At 43.4% G+C, this 18,695-nt stretch overlaps 1 protein-coding gene across 11 annotated transcripts in view; it reads left to right on the top strand.

Moving 5' to 3' along the window:
- LOC135106918 (uncharacterized) overlaps window positions 1–18,695 on the top strand; it is a 145,067-nt gene that overhangs the window by 88,340 nt on the left and 38,032 nt on the right. For all 11 annotated transcript variants that reach the window (XR_010271503.1, XR_010271504.1, XM_064016356.1 and 8 more), the window contains exon 2: window positions 1,894–2,053. Coding sequence is in view for 9 of the 11 variants with exons in the window: in XM_064016356.1 (XP_063872426.1) it covers window positions 1,894–2,053 (160 nt within the window). In the remaining 2 variants the exon portion in view is untranslated. The remainder of the gene's footprint in view (window positions 1–1,893; window positions 2,054–18,695) is intronic.

Below are 18,695 nucleotides of genomic sequence, written 5' to 3'. Positions count from 1 at the left end.
CTTCCTCGTGCCACCAATTTCCGGCACGAAGAGAAATGTAGTGAGGAGAAAAATTAGCGTATTATTTTAGTCCACTTCTTGGTAGCACAGAGGTTAAATGTGTGACTCGAACAGATGTACATACTCGTGTTCAGTGGATCGTTTTTTTTTTCTTTGTCTCGTTAAACTATCGGAGACAATTATTTGAAGTGACGCGACTGGGATGAATGAGGCGGGCAGGTCAGTGTAGACATGTGAAGGTCTGCCAGGAATTACTACGATGGACATTTGACACACACACACACACATACACACACACACACACACACACACACACACACACACACACTAATCAGGTTTCCCCTCGTTTTATATAGAGTGTAAGGCTGCCGTGCCAAGACGCCGCACACTTCTTGTAATGGCGTGCTGACTGACGGCTTGAAACAGGAAGGAAGTCAAGGGGAGGGAAGGAAGGGAGAAGGCGGAGAAACAGTAGAAGAAGAAAAAAAAAACATTACGTCTCACGGTAAAACCCGCACACTCATTTCCTCTTACGCTTTACACCTACAGGTTCTTAAACTATCCTCCTGCTTTCCCTACCTCATCCTTCTCTTCTCTCCCTAGTTACCTTCCTCCTCCTCCTCCCTCTCCGACCCCTGCCTCCGCGGCCCTCGTACCTGTTTTAATTAGCAGCGACGTGTGTGAGGTGCAAGGAGGAGGCAGGGTACAGGGTATCATTCTCTCTCTCTCTCTCTCTCTCTCTCTCTCTCTCTCTCTCTCTCTCTCTCTCTCTCTCTCTCTCTCTCTCTCTCTCTCTCTCTCTCTCTCTCTCTCTCTCTCTCTCTCTCTCTCTCTCTCTCTCTCTCTCTCGTTCACCTGCATTCCCCTTTCCACGCTCTCATTAAGTTTCCAACCGTACCCTCACGATAGTCTCATTTAGTCTTCTCCTGTCCATTCTTTTTATACACGCATTCAGTTTCCGTGTCCCCACGGTACCCTCTTACGCCTGGCTGAAGGTAAGGAGGGAGGGAGAAGCATGACATTCCAAGGTATCTTTTTGTTCAGTCTCCTGCAAGACACGTGATCATTTTTTTCGTCCTCGATGCGGTTGTCTATGTGAGTGCGTGTTCTGACTCGTGCGAGTAATGTTTTTAGAAAGGAACGTAATGATTGGTTAGTTTGTGTCTTAGTTCGTGAAGTTATTAAGTCAGTGTACGCTTTCTTTGTTTCTTATGAGGAGTTCAGGGTTAGGGTATTGAGTAAGACGTCCCTCTTCTCCAAGTTTGTAAGGTGAAATAATATAAGTGACCCCTTGCGAGTTTTTGAAAAGGGTAATACAGTTTTCTGCCAGGTAATGTTCTTCAGGGCATGGTTTGTTTAATTATATGGGTCTAACCTTCCTTCCTTCACACACACACACACACACACACACACACACACACACACACACACACACACACACACACACACACACACACACACACACACACACACACACACACACACACACACACACACACACACACACACACACACACACACACACACACACACACACACACATCGTAACCTCTCATTCCTCCTGACAGATGCTAGTTTCTTCCTCCTCCTCCTCCTCCTCCTCTCACTTGAAATAGGTAAAAGTTTATTAATAAGCACGAAAAGTTGAAGTGACGCCGGTAACCCTTCGTCCTTCGTCACCCCTCGCTTCCTCCCCACCCAGGCCTCCTTTTAGGCTTTGGGACGCCCCTGGAGTGTTAGGCCTACTCTCGTTACCGGCGCTGTATCCATTAAGTCTTTATATATGCAAACCTTAACGTGTCTCCCTCTCTTTCTCTCTCTCTCTCTCTCTCCTTCTACAAGTGTTTGTATATTTAAAAACTCTGACGTGTGTTTCTTTCTTCCCTTCTTCAGGAGCGCAGGGCTGAGCACATGTAGCGGGGGTCATGAGGACTCGGGGGACCTGCAGGACCGGAACAACAATAACAATAACTGCAAGAACAACAAGAACATCACCATGACCAGCGAGGACCTCCTGCAGCCCGGTCACGTGGTCAAGGAGCGATGGAAAGTGGTAAGTACACAACCTCCCTCCCCGCCACGCCTACGAGAAATTATGTCATTACTCTCACCCCCGCGGCACCTCTCGTTCTTGTTGATTCTCCTCGGCCTCTCCAATCTAGCCTTATCTCTTTTTCGAACCCCCCACCTCTCTCTCTCTCTCTCTCTCTCTCTCTCTCTCTCTCTCTCTCTCTCTCTCTCTCTCTCTCTCTCTCTCTCTCTCTCTCTCTCTCTCTCTCTCTCTCTCTCTCTCTCTCTCTCTCTCTCTCTCTCTCTCTCTCTCTCTCTCTCTCTCTCTCTCTCTCTCTCTCTCTCTCTCTCTCTCTCCCCGCTCCTCTGCCGCCCTTCATCACTTCATTAATTATTTACTTAACTTTTACTGCCTTATTATCGATGCCATCCAAAAAATCATCATATTTAAAAGTTATGAGGCTGGAGATGACTTTTATATATTAACCGGGTGGGGGAAAAGTGAAAAGGTTAGAGGTAAAAAATATTTGAATCTCGTATTTTCTGAGCCGGTAAACAAGGATGATGTAAATGTAAACATGGTTCTCAGGTTGTTAATATTTTTCCTCTGTCCTTCGGCTTATGAAATTGTGAAAACACCTCATTTCTTAAGTAGGGTGCGTCTCTCACCGGGGCTTGTATACGTTAAGCTGAATTACATTAAGACTTGTCATATAGTTCAGATTTCTTCACATGAAATTAATTGTTTTTTCTCCTTCTTATAAGAACTTAGTATATGTAAGATTTTTTTTTCTTTTGCGTTTCATGAGATTAAACTTTGGTCAGCAGAATTCACTTCCCCTGGTATTAGTGAGTTTATGACTTATGTAAACATTTGGTGTTAGTTTACAGAAAATCAAACGTTATTTTCTTTCTTTCATGAAGGTGTTATAAATCTAAGGACATTTTTCTCTCGAGTTTCGTGAGAATAAACATCATTCAACAAACATTCTGTAATCCACGATAGTTTAACTCTGCGCATTGGTAGCTAGTTTGCAAGACGTGCTGGTAATTACTACTGAGAGGATGTCACTGACAGGATGTCAACATATTGGCGGTCTTATTAGAATCTTTCTTTCCGCTCCAAAACATCTTCAGGAATCCTTGAAAGTTATTCCTGATGGCAATTTCCCCTAAAGGAAATGACATGATCTCGATAAGTGACGATTTTTTTTCCTATCATAAGAAAAAGACAGGGAGAAAAAACGATAAAGACGCAGAAAAGTGAAGCAGATATTTATTCCTTTTGTTCAGTTCCTCTTATTCCTTCTCTTCGTCCTCATCCGCATTCACTTGGCGTCATCTCATTTTTCCGCTCACCTATTCAATCCTTCACTTTTTCATCTTCTCCATTATTCTGTAAACTCTATCTTATTTCCCTTTCCCTCACTCCTTTATCTTCGACTCCCTTCTCTCCTCTCAGTTCCTCATCTCCTCTACTTTCCCTCTTCTTTTTCACCTCCATCTTCTTTCCCTCAGCCTTCTCCACTTCCTTTCCCTCTCTTTCTCCCTCTTTCAATCCCACCAGCTTTCCTCCATTCCCTCAGGACCACTTCCTTCCCTTCACTCCATCACCCTCAACTCTTTTCCCTCACTCTAACACCTCCTCGTTTCCTCAACTTCACCCTCATTCCCTCACCTCTCTTTTTTTTTTCTTTACTCCATCACCTTCAACTCTTTCCCCTCACTCCATCACCTTCATTTCTCCCACACTGCCCTCGTTTAACTCTAATACCTTCCAAAATATTTACCAAGGCTAGGCATGTAGGAAAGAAAAAAAACTCATAGATTCTCATAACTTCCAATCGTATTCTGGAACATTTGCAAGTTATTCGGAGCCAGATGCCAGACATATAGTATGGAAATGTAGGGAGTCGTAAGAGATAAAGATATAGAAGAAGCAGCAGCAGGAGGAACCTTACTAGCATTCAGTATTAGGAAGAAAGGAAAGAAGCCGAGCCAAAAGCCTACGTATCTATCAATTGATGTGAAAGTAGAATTTATGTGGGTTCGTGACGGCTTCAACTGTGTGTACGTGTGTGTGTGTGTTAATAATAGACCGACCACAACGAAAGGGGATGGCTAGGGGAGGGGGCGTAGTGGAGATGGGTCGACGGGGACACACTCGACAGCTGTAGGCCTTGCCAGCTGATTCTCAAAACAAACTCACCTCGGACTTCTGTTACAAGTATGTGAGTGAGTGGACGGACAAGATGTAGCGTGACGATGTAAAGGTCAAGAGAGAGAGAGAGAGAGAGAGAGAGAGAGAGAGAGAGAGAGAGAGAGAGAGAGAGAGAGAGAGAGAGAGAGAGAGAGAGAGAGAGAGAGAGAGAGAGAGAGAGAGAGAGAGAGAGAGAGAGAGGGGGGGATAACATCAACAATAATGAAGATGAACAGGAAAATAGAGAGAAAATAAAGCAAGAAGAAGAGGAAGAGAAACAATTAAAAAGATATATAAACGTGAACGTGAAAAATATTGAAGAAAAGAACGGAAAACAAGTATCAAATGAAATAAACATTAATACAAAAGAGAAAAAAGAAAAGAAAATAATGATAAGTCAACGCGAGACGAGCACAAGACAGTGAAACGTGGCATGCTGGTTCCGTAGACTTTTGCGCCGCCTGATCACCTCTTGGCGCGGCTCTCTCTCTCTCTCTCTCTCTCTCTCTCTCTCTCTCTCTCTCTCTCTCTCTCTCTCTCTCTCTCTCTCTCTCTCTCTCTCTCTCTCTCTCTCTCTCTCTCTCTCTCTCTCTCTCTCTCTCTCTCTCTCTCTCTCTCTCTCTCTCTCTCTCTCTCTCTCTCTCTCTCTCTCTCTCTCTCTCTCTCTCTCATCCTCCTCTTTTTACCCTGCCTTCCACTGCTAAGCGGGAAAGAACGGGGAGAAGAGAGAGGAGAAGAAGAGAGTGTGGTGATCGATGAAGTGTGTTGACGGACCGCAAACACTATGAGAAGAGTCAGCTGTGTCACCACCATGAGGACGGGTATTAGATCAGCTTCTTACAGGGAGACTAGCCAGTGGAGAGCATGTTTATGGTCGTCTTAGGAGGTGTTGTTGTAGAAAATATCAGAAAGTTATGTTTTTGTTCGTTAGTTTAATATTTTTTGCAAGGAAAGTGCGTGTGTGTGTGTGTGTGTGTGTGTGTGTGTGTGTGTGTGTGTTTCTTGTCGTCTAGAGAGAGAGAGAGAGAGAGAGAGAGAGAGAGAGAGAGAGAGAGATGTTACTCAACACCGGCTTGTTATAAAGTCCAAGTTCGATACCCATTTTTTATTTAAATACTGGATGAATATTCGGCAGTTAGTGGAGATTTATTGACTCTCTCTCTCTCTCTCTCTCTCTCTCTCTCTCTCTCTCTCTCTCTCTCTCTCTCTCTCTCTCTCTCTCTCTCTCTCTCTCTCTCTCTCTCTCTCTCTCTCTCTCTACACACACACACACACACACACACACACACACACACACACACACACACACACACACACACACACACACACACACACACACACACACACACACACACACACACACACACACACACACAGATACATACACTCTCTCTCTCTCTCTCTCTCTCTCTCTCTCTCTCTCTCTCTCTCTCTCTCTCTCTCTCTCTCTCTCTCTCTCTCTCTCTCTCTCTCTCTCTCTCTCTCTCTCTCTCTCTCTCTCACACACACACACACACACACACACACACACACACACACACACACACACACACACACACACACACACACACACACACACACACACACACACACACACACACAGATACATACACTCTCTCTCTCTCTCTCTCTCTCTCTCTCTCTCTCTCTCTCTCTCTCTCTCTCTCTCTCTCTCTCTCTCTCTCTCTCTCTCTCTCTCTCTCTCTCTCTCTATCTATCTATCTATCTGTCTGTCTGTCTGTCTGTCTGTCTGTCTGTCTGTCTGTCTGTCTGTCTGTCTGTCTATCTATCTGTTTATCTATCTCTCTATCTAACTTACGTGTACAGAATATTTTTCTAACATTTACCTCAATTTTCGCTGGTAAAAATATGTGAATTTATAAACTTTATCAGGTTGTGAAGATTATTATAATCTCACCGCCCTCCAAGGAAGGATAAGATAAGAGTAAAACAATTTAATTTAGTTTGGAGGAGGAGACAGGGTAATGCAAACGCTGCAAAGCTTTTAGCCTGATTCAACGGCCAGGAATCTAGTATTGGAACATTTTTATCTTGCATTTCCGCCCAACCGACTAAATGTATTGCCGCGCAGAGATTATGAGGTGCTGGAGTTTATAACAGGTTATATATATATATATATATATATATATATATATATATATATATATATATATATATATATATATATATATATATATATATATATATATATATATATATGGTAAAAGATTTTTCGCAATACATTTTTATACCATTTTTTTGATGTGGAATGTCAAGTGGAGTGGCCGGAAAATTAAATGAAGATGATATGAGGTCAGATAACGAATGTAACAGTGCCAATAAGAGAACTCCTGACGCTGCTGGTATCAAGGGATTTGCTGAGCCAGAAGAGTGTCGGGTTGCGGCAGATTCTGATTCGAGTTCTTACTGAAGAGGGTAAAAAAGAACAAGGATAAGGGAAAAGACAAAGAATCTTTGGCCAAGTGAAAATAAGATAAAGGAAGCTTGTTGGAGATGAGGAAAGAAAACGAAAGATAGTTAATTTGAAGACACAGATAAGTAAAACATCAAAGAAGAAGAAAGAATAGAAAAGACGGTTAATTTGAAAACAGTGAAGCAAGACACAAGGTAATTAGGAGGTTATAGAACGATCGTTAAAGCTTAAAGCAAATTGGTTGTTGATGCCAAGGGCTTATTAAGAACAATTACTGAACTATTTGTATCTTTTAGTACTGGTCCGTGAAACAATTTGGGGAAGGAGAATTAGAAAAATCAGGAGGAAATGATGAAAAGAAGAAGTTTGAATGGCGGGGGAGGTGACCATTGAAGGTTCACCGCGTGCCGTGATCCGCCAGCCGTGAAAGTGACCCTCAGGAACCCACACTCTGGAGTATACTATTTTTAAGACATTTCGACATTTCCATTCGAAGTCAGAAAAGAACAAGGATCCGGTCTGATGACATTACTGATGTGATGAAAATGAAAAGAAAAAAATTTACAAACATTTTCATGACGATTGGAAGGATTGCAAAAGTTTCAGCTTTTAATTAAAAAAAATATATAACAATCCCCTTCTAGTTCTATTATTGTAATTATAATCACTCGAACAAATTACGCTTAAAAAAACAAAATTAAAATATATTTCTCTAAGTAGATCAGAAGAGAGACTTCCAGGATGAGTTAGGTTTTTTGTTCGACTTTTCAATAAAAGAACATGATGTCCTTCCAGTGACATTATTGTAATTGTAGTCAGCCAAAAATATTACATGAGAATATCAAAACCTTTTCCTTTATAGGTAGATTAATGCAAAACGACCGGCGGGAATGAAATGCATACGTTTTCTTCGATATTAAAAAAAAAAGCGTGATGGCTTTCTAGCGACATTATTGTAACTGTAATCATCTGGAAAAAAAAAATAAAACGTATAAAAATAAAAGGAAAAAAAAAAAAAAACTGGCTGTAAGTAGATCAGTGCAGGAGTGGCAGCACCCGGCCGCCGCATGCAGCTCTCCGGTGAAAAGTTAATAGGATTTGCTGGAACTAAAAGTTTTATAACCAGAATGGCATCAGTATTTTTCGTTTGGGCGGAGCGCTGCGCTGCTCCTCGGGGACACCGCTGTGACCCACCGTCTTGAAGGACATGCATTTTTTACCCACAAAGTTTTCGCCGCTTCCTTCTTGTGTCTGTGCGGGTTCTTGTGCTACTAGCAGAATTATGACGGATTTCCATGTCATCTTGCTATCCCTCATTTATATTCATGTGTATTATTCCATTCTTATAACAACCATTTGTAAATTCAGATACTTAACTTCATTCTTAAGAGTTTCCTGTATTATTTTGGGTGTTCTCTTCATCTCCATCATTCATATTCTTTTACTTTCTCTGTCTATAACCACCATTCGTAGATTCATATACTTCACGTCACTGCAAAGTAGCTCCTCTGTTAATTTGAGAGAATGTTACAAAAAATTTCTTTCATAAGCTCCACGGATTACTACACCAGTCTCCGTATCTCTGTCAGTGGCGTTAAGTCGTGCTGTATGGACACGGAATATATGTACGTATACCTTGCGGAAGAGGGGCGGTATGAGTATGTTATGCATTTGTGGACGTGGTGACAACTTTTATTTTTAACACTTCAGACTGTGTGGGTTCAAAGCTGCATTCAAAGGTTAATACCCCTCGAGTGTCCATTGATTTATTAACTTGGCTCACTCATTTATTAATTTATTGTTGTTAGTTCTGTTTCAATTATTTATTTAGTTATCAAGTCAGTCAGGCACTCAGTCGATCTGACATTTATTTATTTATTTATTTATTTATTCATTTATTTATTTAGTTAATTAGTTAGTGAATGAGTTGGTGAGTGAGTGAATGAGTGGGTGGATTGGTTGATTGGCTAGTTAGTTAGTTAAGTAGTTAATCATGCCACTAATCAATTTAATATTCTCCTGACGTGCATAGGCTTTCTCCTTTAAGTATATTGAGGAAAACACAGCGTATATACTGCACAGCTTCACAAAGTTTCGTGTTTCAGCCTTGTATGTTGTAATCTCTTCCAGTTTAAACGTGTGGGAGGCTAGATATTATTTTTCATCATCCTTCTCTCCCCTTACTCCTTTCTTTCAATCTCATATGTTGCAATCTATACCGTGTAAAGTGTGGCTGGTTACCTGGTGTTTTTCACAATCTTTCTCATCTTTCTTGTATGTTGTAATCTCCCTTCGTTTCAAGCGTAGGTGGCAAGTTGTCATATTTCACCATACTCTCCTGCTCCTCCTATCACACCTATGCTAGTTAGCGAACACGAAGCAAGGAGAATTACGTGATGGTGCAAGAGAGTCAATGACCTTTGGCTGGATCAAGCTTCTGGCCAGCCGTGGCGCAGGTGTGGGGGAACGGAGGGACGGCGGGAGAGGGTAAGTGCAAGGCAAGGGAAGGCAAGACTAGACGCACTACCACCTAAGAGGATGAAGGAAGGAAGCAGTGATGATGAGAGTAAAAAGAAGGGAAGGAATAAAAGTTCTGGTGAGGATTATGAACAAAGGACAAGAATTAGAACTGTGATGAGAAGTTTGAAAGGATTAGAGCAAAAGGGAACATGGAAAGAGTGACTGGTGAAGAACAAAATAATGATAATAGCGTTGGAGGACATAAGGAAAAGACATAAAGAAAAGGAAAAAGAAAGAAAAAGTGGTAAAGAACATAAAATAAATGAAAGGCTGAGTAAAACGCGCGATAAAGAAAGATATAACGAAAAATAAACAAGTAAGTAAAATCGTGATGAACACAAAACAAACAAAAAAAACAGAAACAATAGGAAGAAAGAAGAAAAGAAAAGGAAGTAAGAAATCTGTGACAAAAAAAAATATAAAAAAATAAACGTGTGCGAGTATATTTATAAAACATTATACATAGACTCAGTGTGTGTGTGTGTGTGTGTGTGTGTGTGTGTGTGTGTGTGTGTGTGTAAGCGCCGTAACAGAGAACGTATATGTGCGTATTATTCTCCCTCTCTTTTCCTCCCTTTCCCTCCCACTCCCTTCCCTTCCTCTCCCTCTCGTTTGGTTCTGTTTACTACCTCTAGAGGAGTAGTAAGAAGGGAGGGAGGGAGGGAGGAAGGGAGGGAGGAGGGGCAGTGGAGGGCATCGCCCTTGCTCAAGCCAACCCGAGGAAGGCCGTGAGGGGATGACGTGTGAGCCAAGAGAGAGAGAGAGAGAGAGAGAGAGAGAGAGAGAGAGAGAGAGAGAGAGAGAGAGAGAGAGAGAGAGTAGTAAGAAGAGAAACTGCGGCATATCAACTTGGAGGAGGAGGAGGAAGAGGAGGAGGAGAAGAAGGAAAAGCGAAATGAGGAGGAGGGTAAGGAGGAGATGGAAGTGAGGCATATAGAGGAAGCAGAAGAGGAAGAGAGAAATGAGATGAGAATAAGAGGAGGGAGAGGAAGATGATTATTGAGGAGGAGGAAGATAAGATGGAGAAAGATGAAGTGAAGAAAGGAAGATAGAAAAGGAGGAGAAAAGGAAGAAGGGGAAGAGAGAAATGATGATGGAGGAGGAGGAGGAGGAGGAGGAGGAGGAGGAGGAGGAGGAGGAAGAAGAAGAAGAAGAAGAAGAAGAGAAAGAGGAGAAAGAAAAAGAGGAGTGCTCGTATATGTTTTATTAATTGAAAGTAGTGTTTTTAATTTTTTTCTAGCTCATTGTAGTCATTAGCCAACTTTCAGATACAAAGCACGAGAGAGAAAAAAAAACTACACAGAATTTACTCGGAAAAAAAATAAAAGAAATAAAAGTTTACTGAACCAAGTATATACTGAATCTTTGGGGACGCTCGGAAGAAAGAGGAGAAGAAGAATACACGGAAAGGGAAAGAGATTTATATATAAGAATGGAAGGAGGAGGAGCTGGGAGTCGTGAGGTAGCGGTTTAGTTTCCTTACGTCAGCGAGGCGGTCCCAGTCTGAAAGGAAGGTCATGGTGGTACAAAAACAAGCTAAGCCAAGAAGCAAGGCGGCTCTTTGACTTCATTCAGCGAGATTATATTCTTGAGTGCAAAATACTACTGATATTGTTCTCCTATTCTCTCATTTCCCTATGCCATTACTTGATATTATTTCTGTTTCTTGATATTATTCCTATTCCTCCTGATATTCTTCCTATTCCTTCTGATATTATTCTCCCCTGCGCTCCTTCCCTTATGCAGTATTTCTCTCTTTCATTTTCATCGTTTCTTTCGTGTATTTCTTCGCTACCCCTCTTCGTTTTCCATCCCATCTCTCACTTTATAAATTTTCACGAGTTCAGAATACTGCCCGATTGCATATATCTTTCCTTCCAGTCCATTCCCACGCAATATTTCTCTTTTTATCTCTCACCGTTCGCCTCTCGCATTCCTTTGCCACTTATCGTTATCTTCCTTATCGTCCTTCACTTTAGAAATCTCTCGCCCTCTTTTTCTCCCTCTTCTACTGGGTTATTTTCTCTAATTTCCTCCTCTTATGTAGCTATTCTCTTTATTACTGTTTCTCTTATGCTTTCCTTCATCCCTTATTCCCGTCTATCATCTTGTTCATCACCATATTTCTTTTCTTCTTCTTCTAGTGGCTCACCTTCTCTCATCTTCTTTCCTTACTTAGTTACTCCCTTTTTCTCTCACCATTTTTTTTTTTTCGTTTTTCTTATGCTTGTTCTCGCCTCCATCATTTCCAAAAACCTTTCACCTCCTATTACTTTTCGTTTCTACTGTCTTGCCGCCGTCTCATCCTTTACTCTCCTCACCATGCAGTGTTTATATGACCAGCACACGTTGGTCCATCAGTTCACATTTGTCTCCCATCTCAAGGGTATCAACTGTGTGTCTCCATTCTGAGGATATATTGTAGCAGTTATTGCGTGGTGCGTATGCTGCTGTTGCTGCCGTGTAGCTTCTGTTTTCTGCTGGCTATTTATTCAGATTCTTCCACTTCACTTCATCTAGTATTCGACGCCGAGTGCTTCGAAAAGCTCTTGAATTATTAGATTGGAATATCGTTCGTCTGCTGATGTGGTTTCAGAAGTGAGACCGTACTTTCATCATTTTGTGTCTGAGAGAGAGAGAGAGAGAGAGAGAGAGAGAGAGAGAGAGAGAGAGAGAGAGAGAGAGAGAGAGAGAGAGAGAGAGAGAGAGAGAGAGAAACACTAAGGAACACAAAGTTGTAATAAGCAGCAGCGTACCTTTTGGCTTGCTATCTCTCTGTTGTATGCTACACTAAGGAAAATCAAAGGAATACGAAAAAAAAAATAAAAGAAGAAGCAGGAGTATATATTTTGTCCCTTGCTGTCTCTTTGTAATATGATAGTCATTTAAAATAAGAGACATGAGATGGTAAAGGTAAATATCGTGTGTACCATACGCAAACAAGCCAATTTTACCCGCTGTGAGCATTCCATTACCTGTGACTAATTGGCTTTAATTAACACCACCACTATAATAAGTCTCACACTTCGTACCCTCTCCCAGTCACCTTGAACTCGTTACGTCCTCTTCCTCATTTTACGACCTTCGCCTCAACCTCTCCTCCACATCCCCTTGCAAAGCCTTACTTATCCCGTACCTCATCCTCGCACGCTCTTCCGTACCCTGCTTCTCTTCTCGCGTTGAAAACCACCACCAGCCAACACAGTCTGTCTTCACCACCACTCGACCCGGCCACACCACACCACACCACACCACACCACACCACAATGCCTCGTCTTCCTTCTCTCCTCCTAGACTTAACCTAATAGTCCATGTAGGGTCTGACTTCATATATAATAATACTGTTCATGCACGATCGCGTCTCTCTCTCTCTCTCTCTCTCTCTCTCTCTCTCTCTCTCTCTCTCTCTCTCTCTCTCTCTCTCTCTCTCTCTCTCTCTCTCTCTCTCTCTCTCTCTCTCTCTCTCTCTCTCTCATTCGCCGTCACTTTTCAAGATTCTAATAGGGTCGTGCGCAGAAGACTCAGGCATTGGTGGAGTTGCTGTCTCCCCTCCCCGTCCTTCCCACCCTCCCTCTCCTTTCTTCTCCTCACAAGTGGCGGCGCAAGTTTCAAGCGCACGCCGGGAGAAATTAGAATGTAAATGATGATGATGTTATTTAAGACTGGGAACTTAACTGCGGGAACTACTGGCTGTGCGCTTTTTTATTCCTTTTTTTCTCTCTTCTTTTTTTCAACCTGGAGGGACGCGGGAAGGGAGACAGGAGCGTGGTGTAGCTTACCAGTAGTTCGTATCCCGCCTCTCACTCCCCGGCCCGTCACTCCCCATTGTTATGCGCGGCTCTGTATTGAAAAGCATGGACGGGTTGCAGTTCTGTCCATTAGGCGCGATAATGGTCAGGCGAGTGGTTGTTAAAAGGGGCTTTTATGCATTTGTACTGTTTTTTTGGTGGGTTGAATTTGAGTTACACGTTCGCTGTTGTGATTAATTGATGAGTGGTTGTTAGTCTCATCACTATCATCATCATTATCACTATCATCGTCATCATCTTCAGTCTGCTTGACTTAACTACCTGACAGGCTTCCTCTTATCTCCTTCATTAATCTCTCTAGCTTTTCAATACTTGCATCTTCCGGGCCAGGACAGCTTAACTTCGTACTTCTCTCTCTCTCTCTCTCTCTCTCTCTCTCTCTCTCTCTCTCTCTCTCTCTCTCTCTCTCTCTCTCTCTCTCTCTCTCTCTCTCTCTCTCTCTCTCTCTCTCTCTCTCTCTCTCTCTCTCTCTCTCTCTCTCTCTGTATTATGTTACCTTTATCGCTATTGACTCATATATCATCGTACATTTTTTTCAAATAAGTTGCAGTTTAGTGTTTTTCTTTTCTCACATATTTTTCCCATTTTTTTTTATTAGCTAGTCTCCCAGCTAATAAAACATATAAAACTCTCTCTCTCTCTCTCTCTCTCTCTCTCTCTCTCTCTCTCTCTCTCTCTCTCTCTCTCTCTCTCTCTCTCTCTCTCTCTCTCTCTCTCTCTCTCTCTCTCTCTCTCTCTCTCTCTCTCTGCTTCCCCTTTCTTTTACCACCCCCAGGTCGCCATTCCGTTGCTGTTATTGTTCAGAAGCTTCGAACATTTTCAGCGATTCTCCTACGATCAGGCCACTCAGCAGCAGTAGGATCGAGGGAATCTGCGCGTGTACTGGGGATAGAATACTAGAATACCTTGTGCTCTGACTGGCTTGTGTTCTAATACCACATTCATCTTCGTCTTTCCCGCCCTCAGTTTGATGGACAGGAGCTTAATTCCTCCCCCGCCTGGATGAGAATATAGAACAAGGGTTTATAAGTATAGACTCAGTACCCTCGTCAGCTTTAGTGGTGGTATGAAGTGATGGGTAGATTCAAAACGTTGTCAGGTATAGAGTGCTGATAGAAGTGTTTAAGTTTGGTGTTTTTATTCGTTATGTTGATGCATTAGTGGATAGATGTGACTTGAGGTTTTTGCATAAGTAAATGGGTAAAGAAATTCATAAACAAATAAGTATATAGGTAAACAGGTGAATGAATGAATGAATAGATAAAAAAATATACTTGACTATCATTTTTTTTATGAGAAGAGCCAAGCAGGTCAGAAAAACCAAGCCAAACTGAGCCAAGCGTGGAAGCATTTATAATTCATATCAAAATCCTTCCTCCCCCTTTACCTGCGAGTAAAAATAACAAGAAAAACCTTCAATCATTCATATAATCCAATTGAGCGGCGCGCAACTCGGGACATACCAAGCGCTGCTGCAATCAACTCTTTCATCTTTTTTTATGCTCCATTTTTTTCCCAATTAATTCAAGCATATAATTAGTCACACAGATACCGCTTCTCCCTCCCCAACTCTCCCTTCCCCCGATCCCCCGTGAGAGAGAGAGAGAGAGAGAGAGAGAGAGAGAGAGAGAGAGAGAGAGAGAGAGAGAGAGAGAGAGAGAGAGAGAGAGAGAGAGAGAGAGAGAGAGAGAGAGAGAGAGAGAGAACCTTTGCTGTATGCGGGTGGTGGTGGTGGTGGGGAGAGAAGGGTCCGTCCGCCAGTTTCCTCTCTAGCAGCCAGTGTAATAAGACTCGATACCTCTCCTTATTTAGGGTCACGGAGACACTAACATGCCCCCAAGGCCCTTACCTGACTTGCTTCCCCCACCCCTCTTCACTCCTTAACTCCCTCATCCTCCTCCTCCTCCTCTACTACTACTCTCTCTTCTGACTCCTAATTATAACCTTCCCTGTTTCTCCCTCTTAATTATTTTCTAGTCTTCAATCGTCCCTGTTCTCCTAAACCTTCATTTTAAATCTTACCTCTATCAGTGTTTCTCCCTCCCAGCCATCACTCAATCATAACACTATTGTCAGTCTTCTCTCTCTCTTCTCAATCATCACTTCGCCTTTGCAGCTTACACCCCTTTCTCCCTATGTTCAATACTACCGACTTTTGCTCCTCGGCTTCGGCACGTGAACGCCCCTCGGAGAATTTCATGAGAGGCCGATGCGCTCCAAGGTTTCTTCTGCTTCCGGGTCGGGGTGCCAAAGGGACGGCCACTGTGACGATCATGACGACACACACACATACTACAGGTCACAACACACACACACACACACACACACACACACACACACACACACACACACACACACACACACACACACACACACACACACTCACACGCTCCTCCCTCAGGTTATTTTTAAGTGTAGATAGGCATTCATTTCCTGAAGCCACGTGTTAATGTTTTGCAAAGGCACTCGTGTGTAGAAGAGGTGGAGAGAGGAGTCACTGGTGTGTGTGTATGTGTGTGTGTGTGTGTGAGAGGGAAGCTGTCAATATTCACCGCTTGTTATCCTCCTCCTCCTCCTCCTCCTCCTCCTCCTCCTCCTCCTCCTCCTCCTCCTCCTCCTCCTCCTCCTCCTCCTCCTCCTCCTCCGTCGCGGTCAATATTCCCTCTCACCCAAAGAAGAGGTACTTGTGACTATAGACGTTTATACTTGTTTTTACCTTCTTATCTTAGACGTGCCTTATTAACACTAGCGGCGTGGGGAGGTGCGTGACCAGAGAGAGAGAGAGAGAGAGAGAGAGAGAGAGAGAGAGAGAGAGAGAGAGAGAGAGAGAGAGAGAGAGAGAGAGAGAGAGGGTGTCATTGTTGGAGCTTGTCGTCTGCCCTATACAAACACGCTTGGTAGAACCCCATCGATACAAGGCAGCGTACCAGAGCCTGTCCACATACACACACACACACACACACACACACACACACACACACACACACACACACACACACACACACACACACACACACCACACACACCACACACACACACACACACACACACACACACACACACACACACACACACCAACAATAAAACGTTGAGAAAGGGAGGACGTTACATTATAAAAAAAAAAAAACACGTCTTATAAAACCATTAAGAGAGAGAAAATATTTAAGGAAGTAGATAAGGAGGAAGTGGAGAGAAATTGGCTAGTGTGATTTTGCGGCATCATTTCTGCGCCACTCAGCAAAATCCTCTGGGCGGGCGAAGCGAGGTAGACAGTTACGTAAGAATCCTGAGTCTGTGGTGCGGCTGCTGGGGACAATGGTGTTCGTGGCTGACAATCCCACTTTAGTCCTTCACCCTGAAAGTTAAGTTGAAAGAGACGGAGAGGACGCGGTAGCTTCTTGGTGAATTCTACGGTGACAAGAGTACAAAAATCACTGGGAATTTTATGAATTTTTGTTTATTATTTGTTTTTAATGCCTCGTCTCTCAGTGTTGCGGACCTCGGAAACTAAACAAAACCCTTCCTTATGAAACTGTATTAACATTAGGAATTTTGTGTTTTAAATTCTGTTATCATAAGATCCCTTGTTTATTATTAGCTTTCAATGCCTCGTTTCTTAGTGTTGTGGACCTCGGAAACTAAGCGTGGTTGTTTTTGTGTTTGTTTATGGAGCGTGGCGGTGTAGTGAAGCACAGCTGTTGGGTTGATGGAGCAGCGCCATCATGTGAGTAAAGGCTCCAAGCGGGCGGGAGAGAGGCAGGGAGGGGACCGGAGGAGAGAGAGATAGAGTAAGGGAAGGAAAGGAAGAGAAACAGATAGAGAGAGAGGAGGGAGAGAGTGGGTGTTTACAAATAGTTACCGAAGCGTGAGCAACTCCAGAGATAGCAAACTGTGCGGCCTTGGGCGTGGCCGTCAGTTGCCTTGCGGGACAGAGGCACGCACGCCACGCACGGAATTAGACTTACCTTCAGACCATAGCAGCCTCCAAGCGAGCTCCCATGCACGTCAGGTGGACAGACACGTGCATGGAAGTGAGGCGATATTGCGATATTAGTGGAGGCAACAGACCCATTGGAGATGTAGCGATTGACACACACACACACACACACACACACACACACACACACACACACACACACACACACACACACACACACACACACACACTAGACAAACAAACAGCCTTAACTCAAAACACTTGATTCTAATAACTGGATAATAATAGGTAAATAAGTAGATAAACAAATTACAAAAAAAAGAAATAATATCACGTAACGACAGCTTGGCAATGCGATGAGGGTCCCACCCAGGCAGTGTGTCTCTCGGGGCAGGGCGAGCCAGGGCAGAAGCTGTGTGGCAGGCGATATAAATGTGACGTGAGGGTGACGAGAGACAGGGCGTACATGAACACTGCTGATGCCGATGAAAGCTGATAGAGCCATTCACGCTCACCGCTCGTCTTTACACTTTACCAAACTTTATTTAACTTTTCTTTAACTTTACTAAATTTATTTCAGCCTCGCAGTCAACCTTTCTCTCTCCTTCCCTCCTTCCGCCCCCTCTACTCCATTTACACTACATTTTTCACACGTGTCTTTCTTGGCTTCCTATAATAATATTGTTCGCTTCATCATGTTCATTTGCACCTCCTTCCCTGCATGGATGCTAAATTATTCGCGGGTAAATTGGTGCTGTCGACATCCACTGAGTTTACTGGATAGACCGGGGAAAAAATAGCTATTCCGAGCATTGCAACGAGCGAGGTGAACAGTGCAGAGCGAGTGTCAGACCGGCATATATAGTGGGCAGGGGAGACAAAAAAAAGAGGTGTACATTTAACTATTGACATTGTGTGTGTGTGTGTGTGTGTGTGTGTGTGTGTGTGTGTGTGTGTGTGTGTGTGTGTGTGTGTGTGTGTGTGTTTACGGTATTGAGGCGAGCTTGTCTCCTGATAGCAAATGATTATATTTTTTGTCTTTTTGTCATTAAAGTTTATGTACTGCACTGTTTGCATATACACACCGCTTCCACTTGGGTAATGCATTTTGTTGATTACTGTATTCGAGAGAGAGAGAGAGAGAGAGAGAGAGAGAGAGAGAGAGAGAGAGAGAGAGAGAGAGAGAGAGAGAGAGAGAGAGAGAGAGAGAGAGAGAGAGAGAGAGAGAGAGAGAGAGACTATGACATCCTAAAATTAACGTACTGTCTCCCACCTATATATGATCGTTTAAGGCTGACTTTCTTGTCCCAGTCCCTGAGTCCCCGTTCGTTCCACACCAGAGGCCGCGAGAAGTATTGGAACAGTCTTGTGCCAGCAGATCTTCCTCTAACCTTGAATCTTGCCTCTTGCTCTCGCCCGCCCGCCTCTCTTTCCTCAAAGCTCCCACGCTCGCGGCCCTCAGCCAGACAGCCCCTCACGCTCATAAGACAGAGACAACCGTGAGGCGCCCGTGATCGCTTCCCCGTTCCCCTAGCACCTCCTTTCTCCCTTCTCCCAGCACCTGCAGCCCATATATATTCCAGCCTGTAAAGGAGAGAGAGAGAGAGAGAGAGAGAGAGAGAGAGAGAGAGAGAGAGAGAGAGAGAGAGAGAGAGAGAGAGAGAGAGGAAGGGAATTAATTTTGGCGCGTTGTTGTGTGTCGTCTTATTAAACGGCACGCTTCCCCTTCCCTTTTCCCTTTCGCGTCTCTCTCTCTCTCTCTCTCTCTCTCTCTCTCTCTCTCTC

This window comes from Scylla paramamosain, chromosome 14, assembly GCF_035594125.1.
Source record: "Scylla paramamosain isolate STU-SP2022 chromosome 14, ASM3559412v1, whole genome shotgun sequence".
Lineage (NCBI taxonomy): Eukaryota > Metazoa > Arthropoda > Malacostraca > Decapoda > Portunidae > Scylla > Scylla paramamosain.
The sequence above is the reverse complement of the archived record's forward strand: the minus strand, read 5'-3'. Positions and strand labels throughout refer to the sequence as shown.